Genomic DNA, 18632 nt, shown 5'->3' on the forward strand with positions numbered 1-18632 from the left:
ATGGAGTCCTAATATTCCTTGAGATTTTTCTGGTCCTAATGCTGTCATTATGCCTTTAATATCTCTCTTTGTGTTTTCTTATCTTTTAATGCTTCCCCATATGCTGAACATTTGGGCTTACTTGTCTTTGCAATTTTATAAGACGCTATTTCAGTCAGGGACTGAGGTAATGTCGAAAGGGAACGGGATGCTGAAGGTATGGTAAGAGAAAGTGGAATTTGTCTATCGGAGTCTTTTTTCTGTTGATAAAGTACCATTACAATGCCATACAAAGTACCCTTCCCATAAGATGTGTCTTCAAGGAAATCAATGTTATCTGCAGCACAAAATAAAAATCTTGCCTTTTTCAAATCAGGACATTCACATCCCGTCACTATCATCCATGCGCCTTATTAACCCATTTGCTACCTATGTTTCCAAACGTAGAACTTCAGCATGATCAATCGAAACACCTAGTTTATGTAAAAAATCAATTATATATTTGCTTCGGGTAACAGAGTACATAATAAGGCCAGCACCAACTTACAAAGGAATATCTCGGGTATGTCGATGAACAGTTTCTTTCGAAGCTTGGTACGGAGACAGTATTTTATGCATGAATATATGTGACAGTCTTTTAGCTTTATTCAGCACGATATTGTCCTGCACCTCAGAAATAGAATTAATTTCGAGTTTTCCGTTGCAGCACCATTTAAAAAACTGATCAACTTCGATTGGAACAGCATCATGATCTGATTCTGTTCAAAAGATCCTGTAAATGTTCATTTCTGATCAGATAAAACTGCTTTGCGTAAAATGTTTGCAGCTTCAAAGATAGTTCTCATCTTTTTTCAATGCCTATAAAATAATCTTTTGCATTAGATAGGGTAATATCTGCAGTTTCCTTTAAAGATACGCGTTGCGACTCATTTAAACTTTTTGGATTACTAAATATAGCGTCATCAATTTCTTCTTGAATGAGATTTTTAATTTCTTTTTGCGTTTTATTTTTTCTTAAATTTTTATTTGTAATTGACTGATAATTCATTTCAAGGTCTGCTATTGCAGTAACATTTCCCTGAACAAGAAAATCATTTAATTCACACAGGAATTCTACGTCTGTTGCTTTATTAGAAATAATGTCTTGTGACTTGGTTACTACATCAAGATCGCAATTTTTTCGTAAAACATTAAATACATGTTTTGCCCAGCAATAGTTATGGTGTAAAATGTTCTTTGCTTGAGGGTCTCCTGGATCTGTACAGTCTCTGAGTTTAATTTTGAAAGTTTCATTTTTGGAAATTTCAATGGCTTTTTTTAATTGCCGACCTGCAGAATCTGTTTTTATCGCCACCAATGGTTTTCTTACAACGCCTTTTCCGAGGCAGAAAAACCACTTATTTTTGTCACCAACGACAATTTTGGATCTCGTTGTGTGTAGCCTACAACATGGTCTTCATGAATGGAAGTAGAACAATATAGTTTATTCTTATCCATTTCGTGAAATCTCTTACTTCTGTCCATGCTTGCTTTATGAGTGCACTTCTCTTAGCATCCTGCATGCCGTGATGCGGTTTTCATTTTTCAGTTCTTCTACGGTCACATTCATTAATCGTTCAATAAGTAATGTATATACCCTTTGTCATTCCATTCTACTGTCTTCTTGATACATTCTAACACTTTATCATAACTAATGGGTTTAACTAATGGGCACTTCTTCTTAATCTGACAAAAAATACATAGTTTATAATTAATTTGTAGCCTTGCTTTTTTCGAAGATGGAGGCAAAAAACTTGTAAACGAGTCTCTGGGAGAGAAGACATCGTGAATAAAATAGCAGTGATAAGTTAAGGAAAAAATAAGCGTACTTGAAGATTTGCAGACTATTCACCAACGAACCGAGAAACAATACTGTTACGGATCCGGTGCGACTTCCACTTTCTTGAAAGGACGACACAGTTCTTGAGAAAAACACAGAAGCTTTATTTACACTATGTACAGGAAATATCGTTAACAATTGCTAAATTAATCATCAGCAATTAAGCAAATATCAATCAACACCGTAAACTCAACGGTTACACACGTATTTTCATCCAAATACGAAAAAAACACAGCGAAATGCCTCGCAATGAACAGAGCTAATACGCTCTCAGTACAAATTCTCAATTGAGACTGACTTTTTATCATGCGGCGGCTATTTATAAACATCGAAAAGTTTCCACAATATTCCAAATCCATCTCGAAAATCGTAGACCGTTATTTCATTTCTTTCCATTCACATATTTTATAGGACTCGACCGATGCATCGGCGGCCGATGCTAACTTGCAGGAAACATCGGCCCATCGGCCTTAAAAGCATCGAAAAGCCGATGGAATTGGCCGATGTTTTTGAAAAAAAAAAAGGAACTTTGTTGTTTTACCTTTTAATACAAAGTAAAGGGAGTTATTGTTTTCAAACAAAATTGTTTACTTAAATTTCAGTATGAATTTCTATTTTAGTCACCCCTGGAAGAGATTTTAATACTGCATTCAGGTACCAAACAAGTTAATTATTGCGTTGTTTCTTGCAGCTGGATGTACGTACGTATGTATCTCTTGTAAGTCATAACTCAAAAATGGTAAGCTGTTGAAGGCTAAATTTTCGCATGTGGGATGTGAGCTCGTTCCAGTTGTGCACTTCCTTTTTTTTTCGATCGGGTGTTCTAAAAAGCCTATTAACTGATTTTTTATGGCTATTAATTACTTATTTCAACACAAAACTAATATAGAGTCTCAGACTGACTATCATTTGGTGATATATTGAGAATTGGAGACCATGGAAACAAATATGAGATGGCGAAACCGGTTTTGTTTCATTTTGTTAGATTCCCGTTGAACCGACGGTAATTTTTAATTTTTTGATATTTGTAATATGAACCACAATAATGCAGTCTTTTCTGTATCGCTTCGGCGGAGCTACAAGTTTGGGGCCCGTCGAAATACATTTTGGAACCCTATTTATCTATCACAGACGTTGTAAAACATTTATCATAAGCATTTTTGTAACTCCTACGGTTATGGGGTCTCTTGCGCAATTGCAACATTTGCTATATTTTAAGTCCGCCACTGCGCGTCAAAACAAACTCGGGTGCACGTTTTAAAAGGGTTTTTCTGCTCAATGTTTATAATTATTTTGAATTATATTTTTTACGACTATTTTTTGTATTTCCGAGAACACTTGCGTGCCCCTCCTCCCACTCCCTCCATTTCTGAAATTAAAGTCTAGTTGTACTGCTGATTTGTTTAAAACTAACACCATTCATAAAATTAGAGAATTTTTTTCCAAGCTTCATCTATTGTTTAGGAAGAATTTAGAGCATTAATGTAAGAAATTGATTCAAGACGTTTAGAATGGTGACATAATTCGGAAAACAAAGGGACTTTTGAATTTTTTCTTCAGATGTGCTGAAGTAGATTCAGAAACTCTCCCGAGGCGTTGGTGGTAGCGGTTCTGTACTAAAAAAATTAAGTCGAAGTTGGAGCCGAAGCTTAACGTTGTGAGTTACTCCAAAATCAGACCCCCCTAAACCATCCTCGTCGCTTCAAGCATTTCTTAAATACTTAGCAATTATTTATTTTTGTCAAGAAATGTCATTTTACGTATTTCTTATACTTGTTTCACTTATATTTTGTAATGCGCCATCTTTTTTTGCATCACTAATAGCGATCGAATTTTTTTTCTGTTGTAAGTAACTATTTTTATATATTTATATAAAATCAATGAATAAGTTATTTTCGTGTTCATCATATGTTTAATAATTTTCGTGTTCATCATATGTTTAATAATATGTTATAGAAAAGTTCCAAGGATTTTCTATTATGCAATTTTTTTTTAATTTCAGAAAATTATTGTTAAATTGAAAAATTTAATTTGAACTTGTTTGTAGTGCTTCATAAAAGATTAAACAATCAAATTGTTCAATATTACGCGTGCAAACATCAGATCAAGTAGTATATGTATTAAGTTATTATTAACTTGGTATAAATATCGAATTTGTTTATTGTAGCTGCGTTTTAAGAGCCTCGCTCTTTTCATGACTATTTCTTTTTTCAGCAAAACTTTTGTCATTGTTATAGCTTTTATGAAAAATGCAAACTTTTCTATTCATAAATTTTAAATAAGTATAAAAATATTCATATTATGATTTAATATTGTTATTTATCTGTTACCTTTTTTGTTTAATTTGATGACTAAAAAATATCTATGTGCAGTCTTTCCACTTTAACTGCGTAATTTGTTGACGGTTTCGTAGTTTTATTCTTCTTCTTCTTATTATTATTTTTTTGAATGATTAAGCAACATAATTTAATGTTTTTTAACTATGTTTCGTTTACCTAAATCCGTACATTATTACAATATTACTGAAATCTTAGCTATATGTTATATCAAAAAAAAAAAAATCTATTGGTCATTAAACAGTTTTTCTTCCTTTTTTTTTCTTTTTTTGGCTGTTCTTTGTCTTCCATCATACAGCAGTCAAAAAAGGAGAAGCATAACTACACCCTATACAGACTGTACGTAGTACGATTCAAAAGTTCGAGGGACAAGCTGCATAAAATTTTTCCCAGAATAGTTCACATTACCGAAGCATATCCACCTTCAAAAGATCATCTTGAGGGACTATGTACTTCGGCCAGTGTTCATATAATTTTTGGAAACACTCCTGGAAGCCATTTTTCGCAACCTTCTGTGATGCAGCTTTATCTTCTCCTGACGTAAGAAAGCGGCGTCCATGCAAATGTTTTTTTTTTTTTTTTTTTTGCTGGGAACAGGTAAAAGTCACATGGAACTAAGTCCAACGAAACGGTATGTTATTTGTTTGTCATATCAGAGTATTGACCAATCGAACCGTGCGTCCTCAACATGAAAGTCGCCTTCTTCCCCACGATGAAGTTAAAGCAGCAGCGCAAGAGGCCTTACAGATGGTTACGATAAATGTCTTCCAGGAGCAGGGACTGATTTACGGTGGGGCATTCGGGGCTCGGGCCCGGGGCACCAAATTTCTGTCATCATTTTTTTTTTTTTTTTTTTGAGCAAAAAGACAGAGTGCAAAAAGACAGAAAAAAACTCCAAAACAGTTTTATGATGGACAATGTGAAGAAGTCATATTAGACTCTAAGCAAAGTCTCAAGGTTTCCTATTTTTATGTAATCTGTGATAATTTGTTTACAAAACTAAAATTCAAGATGTCAGCTTATGATGGCATATTAAAGAAATCTTCTTGCTTGTTTGAATGCAACAAGCAAAATATTCGAGAAAGTGCAAAAGATCTTTAAAAATCTTACTCCTGTGATTTGGAGGAATCTTTTCCTGATGACTTTATTCATATTAGTTCAGTCATCGAAAAAAAAAGTTTAATGACCGAAAAGTTTAAAAAAATCCACGAACTTGGTAAATGGATACTTTTGCCAATGTAGATACAGCCCTGAAATTGTTTTTGACTTTGCCAATCTCCAATTGTAGTGGAGAACGATCATTTTTGCTATTGAAGAGAACTAAGTGTCCTTTGCGTACTCTCATTTCTGATAGCAAATTATCTTCATTAGCTCTATTATCAACAGGAGGAAGTTTGACCGCAAAACTTGGTTATAAGGACATTACGGAAGAATTTACTACAAGAAAACAAAGGAACGCAAAAAGCACATTATAATTTACCTTAACCATCCTAGTTTCTCCATCTGCGACTGTAAAAAACTTTCTTACATGAAAATCAGGAATTTATTTTAGAGTTTTCTTTCTATCAAAATAATATACAAAAATTACCTTCATATATTTTTTTTTGGGGGGGGGGGGGGCACCATATTTGTCAGTGCCCCGGGGCATCCAAGTGTGTAAATCGGTCCCTGTCCTCGAGTACTTCTAAAATCTATACGAACGTTGGACGAAGTGCATAGTCGTTCAAAGTGACCATTTTGTAGATAGATGTACTTTGGTAATGTGAACTATTCACAGTAAATTTTTATACAACTTGTCTTCGAACTTTTAGAACATACTACGTACGTATGAGTTTTCAACTTACTATTTCATAACGTTTTTGAGTGGTGTAAGTTTACGCGCATGAAGACATCACAAGATAATTTGCTATAATTAACTAAGGAGGCGTTCAAAATGGATATTTCGATCATCTATATGTTCTTATAGGTACATCTACATATGCGCCGAAAAAACTTGTGAAGTTTAAATTGGATGATCGTAAAATAAAAATTTAGGTCGAAATTTTTTTTTTTTTTGGGGGGGGGGATTACAATTCCTTATTCGTAGAAAAGAATAAAGTGAAATGAATCAATGATCCTTTAAATCCCTGACAATCTTATCAATTTATTTCTGTTAGATTTTTTTTTTTTTTTTTTGCCATCGTTCAACAGCATCGGCCATCGGTCATTTGGAGGAAAACAATCGGCCATCGGCCATCTTTGAACAATCGGCCAACAATCGGCATCGGCCCATCGGCCAAAAAATGCCATCGGTCGAGCCCTAATATTTTATCATTCAGAAATGAGGAGACCGTATACTTCTGCCGAATGTACGGGGGCTGTATATTCATTACAAGAAACTATTTACAGGTTACGTTACTACAATAATTTTAGATGAAAGTCGATTTAATAAACGCCAAATTTAACTAGATTACGGCAAATTAATCACAAAAACAATTTACTATTTACAGAATTTGTAACAATACTTTCTCTACGCAGAAGCTTTCTCATCTACTCTCCCTACAAATTCCTTAAGAGCACTCCCAATGTACGATATTCATATCCGGTCAAAGAGTTTAGGGAGTCAGGGGGTATACAGGTTATTAGAATTCTGTCAAACGATTATACAGTCAAACCTCGTTGAAACGAACTCAAAGGTACCTTCAAAGTGAATTTGTCTCAACAGTAGCTCGTTTTAGCCGAAAAACAATAGTGTTAGGTGTGTTAAGTGATTTTCAACAGAAGGACAGGGATCGCAAGTGTAGTTCGCTTTGGCAGTAGTTCGTTATAATCGTGTTCGAATTAACGAGGCTCGACTGTACTAATGTTTAGTGATCTTAGCCTGAAAATTAAAAGTATTTTTAACTGCGAAAGTTCACCCGAGGTACTTTTAAAACAGCTAATTCCGAGAGCCAAAGTGAAAAAAAAAAATTTATCAGATTTTTTTTTTTAAATGAGTTAATAAACAAAAAAAAAATAAATATTTTGTTTTTAATTTATAATAAGAAGATGAATAGAATATTAATCAAGTAAATTCACCTGAAAATTATCACAAAATGCCCAAAAATTGACTCATAATTGCAAAAACTCATTAAAGCCGCCATCTTGGATTGATGGCGTCATACAGGCCGTCTGACACAAATTCATGCAAAACACCCGGTGAGGCATAGTTACATAGACCATAAGGAATATATTAAAGTTGGTCTCACAATTTCCTCACGAAATTTCCCATGGAATGTAGTATGCCCCTCTACTATGTGTTAAACGAGGATGGACGCGTGAACATGACTTTTTTGCAGACACCTTTCCGGGGCTGATCAGAACACATGCTTTTTTTTCGCCTATCAATTCAGCACCGCGTCCTCTTACGGTCAAAATGGGCGCCGTCCAATCAAAAATAAACAGACTTTGAAACGCTGACGAGAGTCAGCGGCGCTGAATTGATGAGTGAAAAAAAAAAGCATATCGTCAGATGGGACCGCGCAAGGTGTCTTACGATTTGGTTACCCGTTTAAAAAAACTATTTTGAACCTTGTGCCAAAATGTCGTGCAGTTCGGTTACCGGTTTTTTAAGATTACAAAAAAGTCATGTTCTTGCACCAATTCTCACTTAATGGCCCCATAAAGGTGTCTGACAATTTGCTACTTGTTCATAAAACAAATTCGAGTCAGCTGTCAAAATGTTGTGTAATTCGGTTATCGGTTTTTGCAATTAAAAAAATGGAGTGTGCAGTGCCGAATTGATAGGCGAAAAAAATATATCATCTAATCGGCCCAGAAAAGTGTCTGACAATTCGATTACGCTTTTAAAAAATTATTTTAAATCTTGTGCCAAAATGTCATGCAGTTTGGTTACCGGTTTTTAAAAATTGCAAAAAAAATCATGTTCACACTCCCATCCTCGCTTAACCGCCCCGGAAAGGCATCTGACAATTTTGCTACATGTTTATAAAACTATTTCGAATCAGTTGCCTGCATGTTGTGCAGTTTGGTTTCTGGTTTTAAATTATTGCAAAAAGTCATGTTCATGCGTCCGCCCACGCCTAACGGAAAAGTATCGGACAATGCACAGGGACATTAAGAGATGTATTATATGCCTTTTGCAAGCAAAACTCTCCAGTTCGATTGCCAAGTCAATTTTTTGTTGCTAGCTTTTAAACTATAATCAATAATAGAAATATCATGCAAAAAGACATTCATTATAGAAGTATCTTGGAAAGTTTGGACTATTTCAAAAAAAAATGCTTGGTTATAACCGGGTTTGACTGTATTTATATGTTCATTTCAAAGTTATTTCAATTGTTTAATGAATGTTTTAATATTCCATTAATTTATTATTAGTTATTTATAAATAATTAACAGAGCGATATAACAATGAAGGCTTTCTGCCAGTGTCAATAATGTCGTAAAATTACGGGCTGTTGTGCCGTGGTCTGAGTGTTGTTACCCCAAACGTTTCGGCCGCATCTGTATTATAATTAACATGTTATTATAATTAAAGAGCTTCAATTTTTCTTTACTGTAATATTTTTATCATGTAGAAAAATCATTATGTAATCCAAAAAAAAGCATGTTTATAAGCCATTGCTTAGTATTTATTTATATGTTCACTTTGTATGTTATTTCATTAGATCATAGCCTTTTCTTTTTTTTATTTTGCAGAAGGATACATTAACATGAGCCCTATCGGTGCTAGTCCAGAGTTACGAGCTAATAAGTCTTGCTCTTCACTGGATACCTCAAACCCTGATTTAAACCAAACCAAGGATGGTTACATCCCTATGGCTCCTCTGAGAAATCCATACTCTTCATCTTTTTCCACTCCTGTTACACAACATGAAGGATATCTGGACATGGTTCCTCTGTCGTCCTCCTTGCCAAAAACATTTTCTGGTAAGATGTAACACAGTGTATACATGCTCTTGAAAGTAAACTGAATTTTCTGTATAAATATAGCTGATTTGAATTTTGATTTCTCTTTAAAGAACATATGCAAAATAAATAGAAAACACTCATCTAAACTTAGCAAATTTTTTGTGTCTCAAGATATATTTGATGCTTCTCGTAAATTTTAGGGTGTTGAAAAAAGTAAGTTAAAAAAAACTTCTATCATTCTCAAATTTGAGGGAATTTTATGCTTCAATTTTGAATTATGTAGGATGTAACATGAGATGTTTAATATAAAAACTAATTTCAATCTATAATTTTTCAACTTTTTTTTTTTTTTTTCATAATTTGATAGACTTTGGTCAATACTATTCATTCTTAAAGCAACTTGGAGGGAAACAAACTTAATCTGGTCAAAAAATGGTGCCTTAATGTGGTTTACATTTAAACCGACTTGATCCATGCTTTCATTGAAAGCTACTGTAAAGACGATTATCTACTTCTTAAGCTGATAGAATTTGAAACAAAAACTGAGAAAGAAAAGATGATTTACTTCAAAATCAGCACAATCCAAATTATTTATATCTATGAACAATTGAATAATACTACTAATTTAAAAACAGAAACAAGAATAAAGTTGAGCCCTGAATGTTTTTCAATGGAAAAACATATCTTTTAGAAAAAAAAATAGCAGGCAGAGAGTATGAAACATTTTTTTGTCTCTGTTGTTAAATTTATGAAAATAGATTGAATTGGTTTAACACAAAATGTTTCATACAACAGTTACAATTATGTTATATTTTCTTTTACATGCTTCAGGCTCGGATGGTTTTTTAAAACTTATTACTAAGTTAAACTAAATAACAGAAGACTAGAAAAAATTTACTTTCATTAATTTAATATATGCTGTCTTGAATGATGATATTGGGTATCTCATTAAACCACTAATTTCAAACATAATTGGCAGTAGCATGAATGAAATATTGCAGGTGAAAAATCTAATCAACGAAAAGAAAGTTATATACACTTAAGGTAGGATTGAGAAAGTATTCCATTGAACTGGTGAGTAATATCAACCAATCCAAGCTGACAGTCAATAAATTACTGCCCTAGGAGAACATCTGCCTCCAGCTCCGTTATTGACTAATTCGGACTGATGAGTCCATATCAGGGACGAAACTGCAGTCTCTGAATGTCATAGCCAGGCGATTGATATATTGTATGCAATCCAAGCTGCTCTTTGTAAATTACTTATCTTGTTTTTTTTATGAAGGGCCTAATTTGTAGACCAAAGAAAATGACCTTATATCTTTAATTTTTGCATAAAATAGCCATAGAAACTTCTTGAAGGTATTAAAATTTGTATCATTTTTTATTTTTCAGTTTACTCACCTTTTTGGACAGTCTCAAAAACTGAAAAAAAAAATTTTTTATTATTTTTCAACCTTTACTATAATTTGAAAATTGAATTCGTGAAATTTTTAAAAAGAAGTCTAGAAGAGCAATTATTTTATCAATTACTTCTAAATAATATTTCACACTTGTTGCAGTTCAGCTTAAATCAATGTAATAAATAATAACAGTTTATTAATCAGTAAAAACAGAGTATCAAGAAATATAATTGTAATTACCTATCTGTAAGCTATTTTTAAATTTGGTATCAATGTTATTATTGTTCACCATATTTTTTGCCTATTTTGATAGTTATGTGTGATTAACTAAATATAGTCTCAATTTGCCTTTTAGGGATTGCTAATCATAATATTAGCATATCTACAAGAAAAGACAGCACAGCCAAGCTTTCTGAAACTTCTGTATCTTCTCCTGGCAGCACAAACTTGGAGGATTTTCCCTTGGACAAAGTACAAAGATGTTTTATAACATTTGTAATTTTGTGATACGAACCATTTGTTTTTTTTTTTTTTTTTTTTTTTGAAGCTTAAAAACAAGTGTAAATTATATACTTAACAGGGCTAAACTGAGGCCGTAAGAAGTAAAGGGAAGTTCAAACTATTGGTTCTTTGAAACATTTTTACCTCACGCTGTGTAGCAGCCCCTACCAGGGTTACTTTTTCCATCTCTTATCCCAAAACAGATGAGAGTTTCTCCTACCATTTGTACTTGTTATCGCCAAGTTTTCAATTTTGACACTTAACCCCTTTGCTTCTTGGTGCTTTAATTTTAAATTGATGCAAAGTAAGTTTTGTTTTATTAAATGTCTAAAAAATAGAATATGCTTTTGTGCAGGATGATAAAAATAATGTTGATAGAGCGTAAAATTTGCAAATGATTTCATTTTTTTACCCCTGCTTCAAAAAGGAAGCACTTATCAGTTCATGCCTTTTTTTTTTTTTTTTTTTTTTGTCCGCTCGCAGCGTCTTACTCAGTGAGCCGATTTCGATGATTCTGTTATAAATGTTGGGATGAGAAACTTATGTACTGTAGACCCTTGTTTTACGTGGGGGTTATGTTCCATGGAAATGCCGTGTAAAACGAAACCACGTAAATTCAGACCTAATAGTAGTGCTAAAATAGGGGTTAGGTTCCGTAGATAAAAAATACTTCATTCTAGTGATGACTAATTGTTTTTTTAGTTTAAGGTTAACTTATATCGGTTTTTATGCACAACATTCATAAAGAAAACATAAACTAATTTCGTATTTTGTTTATAAAGAAGAGCTGGCTATGATAGTCTTCTGGCAGTCATTGAGAATTTTTCTCTAGTTCTTTGCAGAGTATTAACGCATCCATGATCACTTGCGTCATTTCCATGATAGAATCTTCCGTCACTAACAAATCCGAAAGATCATTTCTATTGTCTAGGAATGGCTCCAAATCTTTCATAGTGAACGTTTTTGGTTGTGTGTCATCGATGCCAGTATGCTCGTTGGTTTTTTCATTCTTTGTCACTTTTAAAAGCTCTTCTTCCAGTGAGTTCTGAACTGTGTGAGTTTAATAACTTTACTTCTGGAAAGAGCTCTGGAACCAATCACATAAAATGTTTCCGGTGGCACAAGCTCGATTATTAGCACGCCAAAAATGCAATCTATTACGTGTAATCTGAACTCTTTAGGCGTTTGTATTTTGAAAGAGGGGAAAATTTTATTGGTTTGCATTGCCACATCCGTGTAAAACCAAAACTTATCCAAATAAAAAGGTGTCAAATTTTAAACCGCGTAAAATAAACCCGCGTAAAACGATGGTCTACTGTATTGTTAAAATGCTATCTTTTCCTTGTTCTAAAATATATGCAAGTGCAGATATTTTTTCTCTAACAATACAAATTCTTTTCCTTTCCTTATTTTCTAGGTTAAGTCATTACTTGCGGATGCAGATGATACCTCATGTGACTCATATATTCGTCCAGTTCGTGCGTATTCGATGGGAAGTCGTCCTCAGGTAGTGAATCAGTTCTGTTTGCATAACCTGTTTCATGCAATTTTATAAGACATATGTAATACAATTTTAATCCATGTTTCTTATAGTTTATGTGAGGTTTCTTTTTTTTTTTTTCTTTTTTTTTTTTTTTTGAGAAGCAGTTTTTTTTTTTTTCTAAAGGTGTTAATCAGCATCAGTGTTCATTGAATAAGAAACATTTATGGTTTGAGGCAGAATTAACTTTTTACTTTGTATTAAGTTAAATAAAATTCTTGCCAGTTGTTGCTATTATAATTATAAAACTTCATTAGTCACATGTTTACAAATCTAGTGATGGTATTGATGAAGAGAAATTTAAACTGTATCAACTTCTCAATTGATATTATTCTAACATGCTCAATCAAGTTCTTTAATTATTTCAAAAAATACCAAATTGATCACCAGAAAAGGCAAATAATTACCAAATAGTAAGAGATAGTGTGTCTTCTTTAGATAGAAAATGAGCAATATCTGATGCAGTACTCACTTCTTCATATCGTTACCTCAGAGCAACAGTAAGACATCTTATCCGAGGAACAACAGTAAGAAATCCTACTGTTGCTTTGAGGCGAGAACATATCCAAATATCAGATTCATTCTTTATTGGCAAAAGGAACTTGATGAGGCTCTCTTTTTATAAAACAGCTTCAGATTATTAATTTCCTTCAGAATAAGTTGTCTCACATATTATTTTTGGTTTAATATTGAAAATTGACATTTAAATTTAATTTAAGTCTTAGTACCCCCTCCCCTCCCCCATTACTGTTTTAAAACCAATATAAAATATGACTATCTTTTCAAAATTTGAAAGCAATTTTTTTTTAAATCTTTTAATATACAATCAACTCTTGATGATTCAAAGCCTCATAACTCGGATCGGATATTCCTTTATCTCGTAGTTTTCTTTGATACCAAGCTCTTGAGACGGCTGTTGGAACTTCCCATTACTTTGCGGGCTTTGAGTTATCAAGAGTTGACTGTATGTTACCGGCAAAAAATGCAATACTGTCATTCTATAGAAAGTCTTGACATTCCAGAGGCGTAGCTAGGGGGGTTGGGGACAACCCCCCCCCCAAAAAAAAAAAACGTTTGTCTCAAAAAAATGCTATTTCCTTGGGAAAAAAAGAAGAAAAGAAAAAAATCATAACAATTTTTTTCTGAGTAACAATGGTCAAAAATTCAATTTACTCCCCCCTCCCCCCAGTGCCATTGAAAATCAGCTCCATGAGTGAACCTCAAGCATAACGACGCAAACGTTGTGAGAGACAGGGGGGGGGACGTTGACACCTTGCAGCCTATGGAAGCTAGCAGCTTTGTTTTGGTGCAAATAAGTAACTCTTCTATGACTAGAGCAGTATAATTTGATAAATAGGCAAATAGCAAAAATTGGATAAACAGCCAAATATAGCAACACTTTTTTTCCTAGTACTCAAAGATTGTTAACATATGAGTAATTTGTTTTTTTGCTTATTGTAATTTACAACATTTAAAACAGCTGATATTAACTTCTTTATGCATTATAGCCTAAGAAGTCACATCTACCATTGCAGTTGGATGGTTCTCGAATAAGAGCTTATTCTGTAGGTAGTCAAGCAGCTCAGAAAAGAGTCAACAATCCTTTAGATCGCGAGCTTGGAAACTTAATGAGGATTGATCCAAGAACGGGTGCTAAGTCATCAAGTGCACCCCTATTAAACAACAGGCCTCCAAGGGTTCGTTCTTCCACTAGTCGCGGAGAAGTAGGTGAAGATTTGATGGAAATAGATTACAACAAAGTTAAATACCCTTCAACCGGCATTGATTTCTGCGATTCTAATTTCACCATTGAACCTGTTGGACGTAGTCGTTCTGGTAGCTATTCATCATCTACAAACTCTGCTATTAAGATGTTGCACGATAGAGATAAGGCAAAATCTCATTCAACTGGGCATAGTTGTAGCAAAGATAGCTCAGAATATACCAGTGACTACTTGTCTATGTCTCCTTTGTCAGACAGTGGCAAAACATCGAAGCCAATTGCATCTGTGAATTCTTTGAAGAAGGAACAACCTACGAATTCTAAAAAAGTTGAGCACTTGCATCCACCCGGTGATTACGTTAGTCTAGATCCTTCCAGAACCTATGAGACTATGGCAAGTGTCCAAGCTTGTACTTTGTTAAGACCTGGACCTGCTGTCAGTGGTATCGATTGCAATACATCTCCCAGTAACCAAGGGAGGCAAAGTCCGAATACTTCTTCCCCTGCAACCACATCTCCTGTCAAACAAATGGAATACAATTCTCAAAATCACACTACTACTGAAATTAAAGAAACTCTTGTCAATAAATCTGCTGATGATCAACTAAGGTTTGATAAGCAAATCAATTCGGATTACATGTGTATGGACTATCAGAAAAATGTTCGCAATTCTAATCTCATTTCTTCTGATAAAATACCAGCCAATGAGCATTCCTACTCAAGTCTTAATACTGATAAAGCTAAAAAGGTCGAACCTATTCAGCTTTCAGAAAAATCAAGCAATGTACCTTCAGCATCACCGTTTAAAGATTCAACATCTTCTCCTATTTCAAAGTCACCATCACCGCGAACATCTGGTAACGTTGCATTGAATTACGTGCCTAAAACACCGCCTCCTTCTCCAAGCTTTGGTGCCATTTCTACTCCTATTTCTGGTGCTCCATTTATGGAAAATCTTGTGCGTCGCCTGTCACAGCCTTCTGGGACTAACATAACGCAGCCTACAAATTGTTCTCGTCCGAATTCAACGTGTGGAGAAATTCGCTTGAACTATGCCTCTTTAGATTTGCCACCCGCTTCAGAAGAAGATAACAAGTGCATGCCTGGGAGATTGCGGAAATCTCTCGAAGGTGAAACCAAAGAAGCACCACTGACTTATGCACAGATAGATTTTTCACCTATAAAACAGAAAGCTTTCCAAGAGTCGGAAAGCTTGAGTCACCTATAAATTCTCAGTTGTATTTCTTTGTTCTTCAGTGCCTGATTATATATGCATTAAATAAATAAGGATTTTAAATTAAAAAAATCAAACACATTATAACTCTCATGAATTTACTGAGTAAAAGTGTAAGAATTAATTATTACATCTCAGAAATAACAAAATTACTTCAAGAAGCTTCAATAAAATGTTTGGTTTTAATATTTTCTTCTAAGCTAATTGATAATCACCTAAGACGCCACTAAGGTTTTCACCTAGCAGATCATTAAGGTGAAGGTTAAAACTGCAATGTGTGACAAATATAGAAATTTAAATCTAATCATTCTCCAAAAACAAATTTTACTGAAAAATTAGAAAAAATCTGCTTAATAAGGACCTGTAATATTCTTTGCAATGAAAATGCATGAAGTTAAGATTTATTCAATCTTCTAACATGCCTAATGTTGGTTTCACTGTTTTTACATCGTAATTATCAACTACTTTTTTTTTATTTAAACTAGTCTTGTAATGCTCAAAGTTTCTTAAAATCTGTTATGAGTTTAAAATTAATGAAAAGGGTAAAAATTTGAGAAATAATGGAGTTTTTCAAAGGTAGATGATTGTCTTCAAGAGTAACTGTTCAAGTATCATCAAAACTTAAAAGCTTTCCATTTAATGCTTGTGCATGTTATCATTTTGTTTTTCAAGTTTTGCTCAAAAGAAAAAAAATAATTTATACAAAATATTAATATTATAAAAATGTCTAAAATGATTACAAGAAATTCATTTGAAGTGCAAATTTTGAATCTGACAATCATAAATGATTTTAGATAATCTTTAACCATTCCTCAACTTTTCACCTTATCATTGCAAATATGTCAAAAATTCAGTTTTCAGAAATATCACCAGCTTTCTGCTCCCCTCCCTCCTGACTAAATTCTTATATGAAACCATTTACATAGCTATAATTCTGTCTAGTCCCCCTAAATATCGATATTGTTAAAGGTCCAATATCAATTATATTGTATATGATTGTATTTCAATTGAATGATCATGGTTATCCTTTATATCTTAGTCAAATGTTTCTCGATTCTAAAATTCTCAATATACTAATCTACTCTTTTTGACACAACTAATAGTTCTGTGAAGAGTAAACCTCACTGAGGCATGGCCATGGGGTCACCCTCTCCAATTCATAAATTAAGGACCTTCACCATTTAAAGCTTTACCGACAGATATCCGCTCTACATGAATTTTTTAATAATTCACCAAAATGAACAAACACTCAGTGTTATTTGTCACAAAAGTAACTGTTTTTATCTGTCAATTAATCCCTATGCATTTAAAAATGAATCTAGTATTCAAAATTTTCCAAAGCATTTTTGTACTGATTATTATTTTAAACACTTATGTGCCATGAGTTTAGTATTTTTACATACTTGAACAATCCAGTTGAATTCCTAAGTTTCATGTTATTTTAAAGAAAATTGTCTTTATTATCATAGATTTTGAAACGATGAAGATAAATTTACATACCTTCAAAAAAAAAAAAAATGCTTGCAACATTTCTGAAATATTCAGTAAATTCCATTGAAAAGCTAATAACGAAATCAAAAAGTGCATCAGCATAAATTCCAAAATTAAATTTTGCATTGTGTAATCTGGCACTGAAATTTTAATTTCATTCCCTTGATTTAATTTACCCTAATTGTTCCTTGTGAGGAAGTTGTGAATTGCCATACATATTGCTTTGTCATTGCAACATTCAGTTGTAGGTTTGAAATTAACAATGTTTTTTATATTCACTAAGATTTCAAAAAAAATTTGTTTTCATTTGAATTGTTGTACTTTGTTAATTACTGTTAATTGTTGAATGGTGGTTGTTTGAATAAAAATGTAGAATAATTTTACAAATATGTTATAAATTGTCTATTAAAATAGATGCTAGAGCTATGCAAATAGTTGCTGTTATAAAAAAATAAAAGTGCTAAAATTTTAATTTTTTATACATATGTAAACATTTAAGGAAATAGTTTTAATGTACAGATATGTGTGTGAAGTTTTCATTTTGTGGAAACCTTCATTTTGTTAAAATGCTTATTACAATAAAGAGTTTCAGATTTTATAAATTATAAAAATTATATATTTTTAAAAATTGGGTTTATAATTAATAATGAAAACTTGCACAAGTATGTAAACTATTGAACACTGCCAGTGATTTTCTTTATGTAAATTAATAAAACAGCTTTCTTTGCCAAAAATAAAAGCTATTATGCTTCAAACTATTGGTAGTTATCATTTTTGCAGTTGCATCGAATCTCAGTTTATTTTTTAAAGCATATAGAATTACATGAATAATGCATTGATAAAAATTAAAAAAATTAGTGAGTATTGGAGACTTATCAAAGTTACAGATTACATGGTACTTAATGATTGCAATACTAAATACCACTATTTCAAGCAATTTTGTAATACCCGTATTTTCAGTATTAGCCGAAAACAATAAAGTTTTGATTAAAGAATTTTTAAACAAAAGTAGCAGAAGTATTGGAAAATGATATTGTCATTACTAGATGGTGAGATGAATCGCATTTTTGTGCACCATTTTTTAATTTTTTTCCAATTCCCTGATCATTCGCTTTCCCTTGCGTTAAAGAGTTAATTCCAAGTGTAATCAATTGCAGTAATACTTTGATTTCTTTGTAAACTATTTGTCTCAACTGTATTAAATTTTGACAAAAACTTTTTCTTGTTAGCATAACAAATCGTCACCAGTATTGGTTTGGCAAGACAATATTGAGACATTATGTAGTGCCTTGAAAATTTCCATACAGGTAAAGCATAATCAATTGAAACATATTTTCAGACATTTAAATTATTACAATTGCAAAGAATTCTGAAAAGAAAGCGGAAACGAATATTCGTAAATTTTAAACCAAAGGGCTAATAAAAAGCAAACAAACCTCTCCTGCTCAAGAGAAAATGATGTTAATATTGGACAAATATCGTCTCACGGAAAGAAATTACAACTACCTATATTTTTTTTAAATGCAAATAATAATGCACACAATGCAAAGGAAACACACACACACATACAAAAGGATTTATCCAAAAGTAACAAGCTAGAGACCGAATTATTTGAAGATGAAGAACTATTGGACAATTAAAGGAGGTGTATTG

At 32.9% G+C, this 18632-nt stretch overlaps 1 protein-coding gene across 1 annotated transcript in view; it reads left to right on the top strand.

Moving 5' to 3' along the window:
- Nucleotides 1–17726, top strand: part of LOC129229211 (insulin receptor substrate 2-B-like) — a 44040-nt gene extending 26314 nt beyond the window's left edge. Inside the window, exons 11-14 of the mRNA XM_054863476.1 lie at nucleotides 8875–9105; nucleotides 10846–10961; nucleotides 12409–12498; nucleotides 14040–17726. Of these exons, the coding sequence (XP_054719451.1) occupies nucleotides 8875–9105; nucleotides 10846–10961; nucleotides 12409–12498; nucleotides 14040–15482 (1880 nt within the window). The 3' untranslated portion in view covers nucleotides 15483–17726. The remainder of the gene's footprint in view (nucleotides 1–8874; nucleotides 9106–10845; nucleotides 10962–12408; nucleotides 12499–14039) is intronic.
- Nucleotides 17727–18632: the final 906 nt, after the last annotated feature.

This window comes from Uloborus diversus, chromosome 1 (genome assembly GCF_026930045.1).
Source record: "Uloborus diversus isolate 005 chromosome 1, Udiv.v.3.1, whole genome shotgun sequence".
Lineage (NCBI taxonomy): Eukaryota > Metazoa > Arthropoda > Arachnida > Araneae > Uloboridae > Uloborus > Uloborus diversus.